Genomic DNA, 10,725 nt, shown 5'->3' with positions numbered 1-10,725 from the left:
CAAAAAAAAAGCAAATGGCTATTGCATGGGAGAAAAATCTAATGGGGTAAAATTAAATCCTCTTCCAAAAACAGTAATTTTTCCTTATACAGGTAAAAATAACTATCATAAAGCTCATTATATTTTATTTTCCAATTTTAATTTATATGACTTCTTGAACTTTTTGTTGTGCATATGGTTTCGCATTGAAAATTTTGAATTTATGTAGTGCCTATTTCACCTAGTTTCTAATCGATAACAGTGTATTACTGCCTTTTAGAATTATTTCAGAAGTAAATGAGGCACAAGTAAAATACTTTTGAAATACTTAATATAGGGTCTTGCACATCGTAGATCTTAAATGTTAATTCTCTTAATTCCTATTCCCAGCCTTTTGCCTCATTTATGGTAACTAATTTCTAACTTAAACTTTACACCGAAATATTTGCGATATAATGCCAAATTTTTGCAATTAAATATTTATTTGTAGCAGCTGTGGGGGAACCTAGGCTTTTCAATAAAGAGATTAACTAGGTAGATGGGTCTGCCAACAACCCGCTTTCATTTTGGCGTTTTTTGTGTTCTTGTAATCAGGCAATTACTCCGTATCTATGTGGAAGGACTGAGGGATCCGGCCAGCATTTCCTTAGAAGTCAGCGAAGTAAGATTAACATACATTCATCAGATTCTGCGCAGTGGATAAGACGCTTTTCATGGTGAAAGTCTGACGCTGGCTCAAACCGTAGTCTAGCATGCCCGGTTCAAAATGCAGATCAAAGTGCAGTGAGTTTCCCATCAATCCCTTCGACAAGCCTAGCCCACCTCACAACATCTCCCACAGTACTCCGGGACTCTTTCGTCACATGACGGGAGGATTCACTCGAGTGTTTTAGATAGCTAGGGTAACTACGCTTCTTCTCTACTCCCCAACTCCCGGGCATACGTAATCTCGCGTGAAGTAGTATCTTCTCGCGAGAACTAAATCGGGATCCTCCAGGTCCGCCTCCGTGGTGAAGAGGAGGAGGAGAAGAAGGAGGAGACGGAGGGAGGAGGAGGAGGCCCCGTCGCGGCCTTTGCCGCCGCCAACGGGGCTGTCCCTGTAGCTCCCGATGGAGTTTGAGGCAGTGAAACCGCCGCCGAGCTCTGCCGCGGCGAGACGAGGCGCCTCCATCGCCGAGCCGCGCCGTCGCGGGGCTCCCGGGAGCGGCCCTTAGCGACCCCGCCCGGGCCCCCTCAGGTAGGGCGGGGGCGGGCACGATGCGGCTCGGGCCCCAACCCCAGTGCCCGGTCCCTAGCGGTCGGGCGGGAGACCCGTCTCAATTCGGGCGCCTGTGCACTGTCGCCGTCGGTGTCCTGCGGGTTGGGGACGGAGGGCCCCACCTGACACTTGGACGGAACCCTGGGCCTGAAGAGGCCCCTCTCCGGTAGGGTTTTTCCGATGCGGAGCGACCAGCGCAAATGGCCACCTTTCGGCCCTGGCCCAGGGGACGCCTCTGACCACAGAGGAACCCACCCAAGCAAAGGCCACTCTTCCTTCTCTCTTTCCTCCTAGTTACTAAGAGAGGTTTTGGAAGACGTACTCGAAATTGGGTCCTCTCCCAGCTTTTTCTCTTTCTGCTTGGGGCTTCCGGAGACTCTTAACTCAGAAACAGTGAAGGCGATCTGAGTGGTGTAAATAGGGACCCTGGCCAAACAATGCCCTAGGAGGACTTAACCTCCCAGGAGGGAGATTGGCCTGACTAGAGTGGTTACACCGGGTATATATGACTAGAAGCAATGGCATGAAACACAGCGGAGGAATTCTGCTATGCCTTTCTTCTTTCCTTCTTTCTTTCTGTTTTTTACCCCCCTTGGGGAAGCCTCTTGAGGAGACTTCCACCATCTTAGAAGAATGGTAGAAAGCATCTTTGTTTCTGAGAGAAGCAGCTCTACTTTTCTCTGTCCCAGGTTTCAGAAAGGAAGATGAGGGTAGCTGTCATTTCCAGCCATCAAAACAGCAGAGTTTTAAAATACCGGCAGGTAGAACCCTCGCACCAAAATAGTTTTTTATATAAAGATCTAATGCAGTGATTCTCAAATCAGTTTTGTGTTTTCATAAAGCCCACCTGGGTTCAAATTTTAATCCCTGCTGTCCTCTTCTCTAGGTCCCTTCTTTACAGTTTTTATTCACCTCCCCACCCACCGTGATTAGAATAACTTTGTTTCCTGAAATAAAGAAATTTTATTCCCTTTTTTGTGTTAGTCACACTTTTAAGTTCCAATGGGAACTTTTGATTAACATGAGAAAACTAATGTTGCTCCACTATGGCGACATAATTCCACCAAAAGCAAAGAACAAATGTTTCAGTCGGTGCAACCATTTTATGGAAAAATATATACAGACTTAGTAAAGGCTTTTCAGATCATTAAGAGTAGTTCATGGGCTGGGGATTTAGCTCAGCGGCATAAGTGCCTGCCTTGCAAGCAGGCAGTCGTGAGTTCGATCCCTGGTACCGATAAAAAGGAAAAAGACCAAAAAAAAAAAAAAAGAGTAGTTCATAAATACTCCTTTTTAAAAAAACCTCTAACCTGGTTAAAAAACTAAACCACTGTTCTAACCTCACATCCCTAACTCAAGTTGTTTACTTCCACATTCCAATTCTTGAGATAGAGGCCATCACATCCTGTTAAAGACCTATTTTTCCCCTAAATTGCCTTTTTCGTTGATTTGCATGTTCATGTTTTTCAAATTGTAGCGTTTGGAAAATTGCTAGGACAAAACGTTGAACATGTGTTCCAGTCATGTTTAGAAAAAGCAGATAGTATAGGCTTTTATTCTTTGAGGATCTCATTGCAGATATTTTCATTACTGGATCCTTTGAGTTATTCCTATATATTATGATGGTTGTGTTAACCTGACATGTAAGAAGACTTAATGAAGACTTAATGTTCTTTGTTCATGTAGGTTTATTAATTCATTTTCTGCTTTTGTAATTTGCTTCTCTTCCAGTTGGAAAAGCACTTTTCCTTACATTTAGGATTTTGTGTTAAAAAATAGAATTTCTAAATTGTACATGATAACTAAGAATGCTACATAAACTTATGACAAGGTCATAAAAAGTACTTGCTTACCATTTTGGTTGGATTAGTGCCTGAAATTTCACTTCCTCGTGATGGAAGAAGGAAGCACGTGAGATAAAGCTACTGAAAATTAAAAACAAATTGATGTTTTGCACCCAGGCTCATGAATGTTGTCAGCTATATCTTTATGATCAGTTTTCTCATTTTATGAAAGCCCTATGTGTGACTTTTGCCTCAACATCCTTAATAAAAGTTTTGAGTGTTACTTTATAATCTTGAGTAATCTGTAGTTGTACTGTTCATTACTAGTCAGTATTAGTAGTAGTGTGGAAGTTGAGAACTTCAAAGGGAGCTAATGTGACTTTACAGGTCTTGTAAGTATAAAATGTACACCAAATTTCAAATACTTAGTATAAAATTCTCTTTATAATATTCAATGGTTTTTATATTGACTACGTGTTGGGAAGATTTTGGGTAAGTTGAATTAAATAAAATATATTACTAAAATTAACTTTTTCCTTTTTTAAACATGACTGCCAGAAAATTTTAATTGCTTTTTTGTAAATTTTTTGGTGCTGTGAATTGAACCTAGGGCCTTGAGCATGCTAAATGTGTGCAGTATCACTGAGTTACATTTCAATTCCCTCCATTATGTTTTTATTAGATAGTGCTGTTCTAGAGCAGCGCTATTCCAAGAAATAAATTAGCTGAGTAAAATTACATATATGAGTATGTGGCTAAGTAGTAGAGCACTTTACTTAGCATGTGTGAGACTTTAAGCACCATGATAAATGACAAAACTGAAAATTTCTTGGCACATTATCCTCTTAGAACCAAAATAATCAAAGATAATAAACAAGAAAAGTTGTCATAGTATCTGATGGCTATTACATGATAGGCAGAAATAGCAATTAAATTCTGTCTCAAAAGTAAGTATTAAGTTAAAGTATACCTAAAGAATCAAAACATTGTTATATTAAAATAGAAACATCTGATTTCACTATTAGAATGCATTGAAAGTTATATCTCATAAGTATTTTAAAAATTGAGTTCAACCAATAACTGATTTAAGATATAAAACTTCAGTCTCATATACTGTGTGTCATAATTTTAAGTCACATATGAAAATTGTAATTCAGATTGCTTTTTTGCCAATCCTTTTGATGTTTGCATACTGAGTCTTAAGGTTTACAAATTATTTCCTTTGGAAATTATTTTGTTTACTTGTTTTTTAAAGGTCTAAATTATGCTTAGTCCAAAGCTGATTTGTATTTTTGAGTTTTCTAAATTGAGAAGTACTGTTACAGCTTATTTCACTAGTGTATAGTCATCACATGGGCAATCTAGAATGAAAACCGTGATTATTTTAATTAATAGACCTGAGTCCTAATGTTTATTTCTCATAAAAAATTGTAAACTACTTTGTATGTACACATAACAGTGAAAAACATAAACTTCTGATCCTGAACTTGCTACAGAACATGATGGACTAGTAACAGAAAATGAAAGTGTTTGTTTGGCTTGCAGTGTACTCTTTTTTTTTTTTGTCTTTTTATCGGTACCGGGGATCGAACTCACAACTGCTATTTAGGATGAATACATCAGTGTTTACTAGAAATAAAATATAATAATTTAGACTTTCATGAGTAAGCCATAAAATGTTTAGCACTAGAAGTTTTATACATTCTTAGCTCTTTATGGTTCATTATGTATGTCTTTTCAAAATATAAAGATAATAGGATATCATTTTTGGTAGTTAGAAAAATATTTTCTAAGATAGTGGGTGGTGCTAGACTGTAATCCCTACCTACTTTAGAGATTGAGGAAGGAAGATAGCAAGTTTTTGGGCTATCCTGAACAACATAATGCCACTCTGTCTCAAAAAATTTTTTTCTAAGTAAGTTTATAAGGTAGTGCTTTAAAAAAAAAAAAAAGTACTTTTTTATCATCACTAAACTTTTTTTTTTTTTTTGTACCAGGGATCAAACTCAGGACCTTACCCTTCCAAGCAGGCACTTAACGCCACTGAGCTAAATCCCCAGCCCTGTCAGTAAATATTAAAAATAAACTACATTAAATTTTCTGTTTTGGAAAATTTTCTCTCCTAAGGAATCTAGAATTTATTGATAACAATACTGAGGAGAGACTTCTTTTAAAAAAGAACACTACGTCTCATTGTATAAGAGAAGTTTATAGTTTTGCTGTTAGAACCTTATGTACAGCAGTGAGAAAAATTTAACAAAGTTATTGCCTAATTTTTATTACAAGTTTTTTTAAATGTTAACTTCTGGTAGAAGTTAAACTTCTCAGCATTACATTGAAAAGCTTGGATGTTCTTATTTCTAAAGTCACATATAATGAAGGCTTATTATAACATAATATCAGATAGATTCTGAAATACTGTAATTTGAAACACTGGATGATTGTGGAAAAGTAAGGAATGAGTATTTACTCTTTGTGTGTTTCCTGCTGCTCAGTGGCCTGTGATACCCTGGCCCACAAAATTAACATTTTGTTAGCAAATAGGCATTCTGAAAAAATTATATCAATTTGAATTGTGTAATTTAGGATTCTCAGTAGTAAGTTTAAGGTAAAATTCAGTCTTGCTTACATTCACAATTTTTCTTTGTATCATTTTGAAGCCAAAAAACTACATTAAATGTGTTAAACACTTTTAGGGAATGATTTGTTCGTCTGCATAGTGCTCATCTCTAAAGCAGAAGCAAACCAACTGGTTTTTTTATTGATGGCTTTAGTTAGTGTGGTAGTGTGAGAGTGCACAGGGAAAACGTTTTATATCTTTCCAGATTTGGCAAGTTTAATGTTAGTAGAGACTTTGCATTAGTTGTGAAAGAAAACATTTGTGTAGGGTGCTTTTTATATAACAACACTTTATATATTTACCAGATTTTATTTATTTATTTATTTATTTTTAAGAGATCTTGGCTTCCATTTACCAGGTTTTTTTTTAAGTCTTGGTTTTTGTGAACATAGAAGCACAATGAAGGCTAAAACAATATTTTTAGGGCAGGCTAGTGAATGCTTTATTATATAGTTTCCTCTTTTGAATTTGACTATCTTTTAAAACATTTAACTTTAGAGTAACTAGTACAGTTGTTTTGCTGATCATTCCTATGAAATAAAGTATTGGCTATTTAATTGCCCTAAATACCCAGATTTTTGTGTTCACTAGAGAGCTCTGTTACGTAAGTTTTGAATTGGAAGATACTGAAAATTTTAAAATATAAAGAGTTCAAATTAGGCAGTATAATATATAGAAACAAATTATAATCTTAGAAATAAAAAAATTCAGTTATTTTCTGTGCCTTTTAAGTGTTAAGCATATGCATACATAGTTTTCTGCAAATTATAATCATAACCAAGACAAAAATTTATACTTTGCTTCTCTTCTACTTAGAATTATTAGATGAAAATGTTTTATTTTTCTATAAGTTTTCTATTGGTCCTGATGGCTTTTGTTTATATCTGTCAATTACTACATGATACCGTTTTGTCAAAAGTATTATAATGAACTGTAAAATTTTTAGATAATAGTTTTTATTTTGGTACTGTGTTGTTAGCATTTTTCTTTCATTTATGGATGAATGACTCTGTCATACAATTTTCTCTTATGTGTTGATTAATTTCAATATCTTGATTAGCGTCCAAGTCAAGTCCTGACCAAGATTTCCTTTTTCAGGTGGCAAGCCTATCTTTTTTTTTTTTTTTTTTTTTTTGTCTTTTTGAGACAGGGTCTTCCTACGTGGTTCAGGCTGGCCTTGGGCTCACTGTGTTGCCCAGGCTGGTCTTGAACTTGCAGTGATCACTTGCAGTGATCCCAAGTGCTGGGATTACAGGAGTGTGCCACTATGCAGGAGGCTATCTTTTTCACATATGACTATTGTTTGGATCAGTAGTTTTCCAAGCTCACTAATTCTTAAGCCATATCGTAATATATTTGGGGTAGCGTTTACTCAACAGAAACACTAAAAACAACAAAAACAAAACCCAAGCTATCCAAAATAATTTGTGTTCCTGAAAATGGAATGTAGGTACCAGAAAAAAAAAAAAACAATAAAACACATGTTGAACCTGAGATATAGCTCAGTGACATAAGTGCCTGCCTGTCAAGTGTGAGATCATGAGTTTGATCCCGGGTACCAAAAAAATGTAGAAATTTAATTTGCTTATTTTTTATAGTCATTAAGAAAAAAATAGATAAAAGCTTTGGTGAGCAACCAATATAAATATAAAGTAGTTGAAAAGAAAAGTTAGTATATTGTTTCTGTGCAGTTTCTCCAAAATTAATTTAGCAAATAGATTAAAAGACATCTGAGGTATATAAAACTGTTCAGAAGTGTTTCAAATTCTAGAGTTATGATGATTCAGTGTAGCAGTTAATTCTTGAAAGGTGATTGATGCATATGTAATTAATTCTTACTTTTGTACATTTCCAGCTTACAAAACACTACACAGCAAAATAATGATCTGCTAGACTGCTAACCCGAGCATCCAGCTTCCACAATGCCTGTGCAGGCAGCTCAGTGGACAGAATTTCTGTCCTGTCCAATCTGCTATAATGAATTTGATGAGAATGTGCACAAACCCATCAGTTTAGGTTGTTCACACACTGTTTGCAAGACCTGCCTAAATAAACTTCACCGAAAAGCTTGTCCTTTTGACCAGACTGCCATCAACACAGACATTGACGTGCTTCCTGTCAACTTTGCACTTCTCCAGTTAGTTGGAGCCCAGGTAAACTTGCAATATTTTACTAATTTATTGTCAGTAACAATTATCAAATTTTGTTTATAAGGAGTAAAAATTATGTTTGGTAATAATTGAGATATAAAAAGTAAATATTAGTTGTGCTTCCCTAGCATGTGTAAGCACCTAGACTCTATACCCAGCATTGTGATAGGTGATGTATTGGCTTTATATATTTTTCAAAACATTTTCTTTAGATAATGTCAGATTCTTACATAAAACTATAAATTACATTATAGTTAGGTATTTCTTTTTGTCCTCAATACTGTGGTTCAAGCTTATGTATGTAAGTAGTTTTTGATGGATGAAAATCTTCATTTTATTCCCTTTTTTGTTTTTGGCAAACATACACATCTGTAAATATTCTTTAAATGATATTAAAAGAAATATAAAAGCTTTTTCCAGAAATCAGTCAGTTAGATCTCTTATGGAGATGGTTTTAATTTCTTTTTAGCTCTAGTTTATTTAGGATTATTATGACTTGTGTCTAGATGTCTCCCCAAAGCCTCATGCAGTCATAGGTGGGGCTTTTTCAGAGGTGGCTAAATCTAGAATGTGTGAATGACTCATGGTGCAATGCTAGGATTAAGGGTGGGTGATTACTAAATCAGTCTGCTGATTGGTTTGGCACCACCCTAATTCCAGTAGACTGGACACAATATCAGGGACAGAAAGAGGCTTGCTTTTCTACCTTCTGCCTATCATGAGCAGTTTCTCATCTTCGTGCCTGTCTGCAATGCTACCCTGCCTTGGGGTCAGCCAATTATGAGCTGAAACCTTTATAAACTGAGCTGAATAAATCTTTTCACCTTTAACTTTGGTTATCCAGTATTTTGTCTCAGCAGTGAGAAAATATAATATTATAGATGAGAAAATAAATTCTACTGAAGATTTCTAAAACCAATTATCAGAGTGTCACTACTAAATTCTGCAGTTTCTTGTGCTTTGTAATGAATGTTTCATGTTACGTTTTTTTTACTGAGTCAGAGCAAGACCCTAGATTTACAATAATTTTAATTTAATGAGAAATATTTTGAGTTACATATGATAGTAGATTTAGTGTGGCTCTTCAGGTAGTTTTCCCAATTTTACAGAGGAGGAAGAAGGTGAAATTTTGTACATTGTTCCCACATATTAATAACAAAGTCAGAATTTTTCTACTATATTAAAAATTTATTTAAAACTTTTGATTTAATTAAAAAATTCAAAGAAATACTCCATTTCTTCCCTTAGTATGTGAATTTTTGAGGCTTTCTTTTAAAACAAAATCTATTTTCAGTATTTATAATCAGAGTCTCTGAAGTTAAGGTGCCTCTGTAATCAGTAATGCCGTAATTTAATTGACAGCATATTTTTCTTAATGGTGCAGTTTCCCCTTGGAAACAGTAATGTTTTACGTCCAACAAAATAGATGAATATTTTGCAATAATACTAGCTAATGTTTATGTAGAGTTTGTAGTAGGTCAGATACTGTGTTATTTTTACTTGAATGAATGTTACCCTGGTCCTTAACATAGCCTACAAAGTCTGTCTAATGTGATTTCTGTCTCTTCCATCTCTACTACAACTTTTCTCTACTACTTATCTTGATTTCTAGCAACACACAGGCTACATACACACAGACACACATACAAGCAAAGCTGGGGTAAATGCTGAAGCTTCAGGACTTCTATCAGTGTTATGTTATCTTTGCCTAGAACAGTGGTGGTGAACCTATGGCACCTTTTTGCAGCCGGCTGTTTTTTACCTGTTGAAAGCTCTAAAAGGTCCATCATCATTGACCTGGAATGTTCCTTCTCTTTCCTGTTTAAATCTTCACTCAAGGGGCTGGGGATTTAGCTCAGTGGCATAAGCACCTGCCTTACAAGCAGGCAGTCGTGAGTTCGATCCCCGGTACCGATAAAAATGAAAAAGACCAAAAAAAAAAAAAAATCTTTACTCAAATGTTTTAGTTCTCAAGGAACCCTATGCAACCCTAATGTTAACCATAACCCATATTAAAATTATAACTTCTCTCTCACATTCCTTCTCTCCTTAACCTCACTATGATTTTTACTGATCTTCTAGCAAACTGTATATTTATCTTTTTATATTTATTGACTGTTGCATCACTAAAAAGTAAACCCCCCCTAGGGCAAGAAATTTTGTTTTTTCACTGATGGGTCCCTAGTTCCTAAGACTTCAGAAATACAAATATTTATTGAATTAAACCGCACTTTAATAATGACACTATGAAATATAGATATTCACCTTCATTTTACAGATACGGAAGTTATGATGTATAAAAGTCAAATACTTTTCTCAAGAACACTGATAGAAATCCTTAAGCTTCAGTATTTACCCCAGCTTCACTTTGTATGTGTGTCTGTGTGTATGTATGTCTGTGTGTTGCTAGAAATCAAACCCAGGTCCTTGCACATATTAGGGTAGGCACTGTACCACTGAATTACATATCTAACTCCCAAAGTTTTGACTTTTAAAAAAACTTTAAAGTTTTGACTTTTGATTGGGAATGCTGTCTTGTGATGCTTATATTTATCAAGGGAGAAATAGTAGCAAGTTATAAACCTAGTAAGTAAATAGTATAACAAGGAGGTGCTAAATGCTATGAAGGAAAGCAGTTTATTGAGATACTTGGCTTTGATATATTAATATCTGTATTCTAATTTTACATTTACCAAGATTTTTATAAAGTATAACAACAGTTCATGAACTGAATGAATGTAGTTGGGCAACTTTTCTTTTTTTAGGTACCAGATCATCAGTCAATAAAGTTAAGTAGTCTAGGTGAAAATAAACACTATGAAGTTGCAAAGAAATGTGTTGAGGATTTGGCCCTCTACTTAAAACCGCTAAGTGGAGGTAAAGGTATGTTCACAAACATTTTTAATGGTGAGTAGGACTTGGTAAGTGTAAGTG

General features: G+C 35.5%; 1 protein-coding gene across 3 annotated transcripts in view; it reads left to right on the top strand.

The window, feature by feature from the left end:
- The first annotated feature begins 1,076 nt into the window (after positions 1-1,076).
- Rc3h2 (ring finger and CCCH-type domains 2) overlaps positions 1,077-10,725 on the top strand; it is a 51,208-nt gene continuing 41,559 nt past the window's right edge. For all 3 annotated transcript variants that reach the window (XM_005004037.4, XM_003470798.5, XM_023565477.2), the window contains exons 1-3: positions 1,077-1,216; positions 7,497-7,794; positions 10,557-10,674. In XM_005004037.4, coding sequence (XP_005004094.1) covers positions 7,564-7,794; positions 10,557-10,674 — 349 coding nt within the window. In that variant the 5' untranslated portion in view covers positions 1,077-1,216; positions 7,497-7,563. The remainder of the gene's footprint in view (positions 1,217-7,496; positions 7,795-10,556; positions 10,675-10,725) is intronic.

Source organism: Cavia porcellus, unplaced genomic scaffold (assembly GCF_034190915.1).
Source record: "Cavia porcellus strain 051 isolate PalLab524CR breed Dunkin Hartley unplaced genomic scaffold, mCavPor4.1 scaffold_1, whole genome shotgun sequence".
NCBI lineage: Eukaryota > Metazoa > Chordata > Mammalia > Rodentia > Caviidae > Cavia > Cavia porcellus.
Note: the sequence above shows the minus strand (reverse complement) of the source record. Positions and strands in the feature narration are given on the sequence as shown.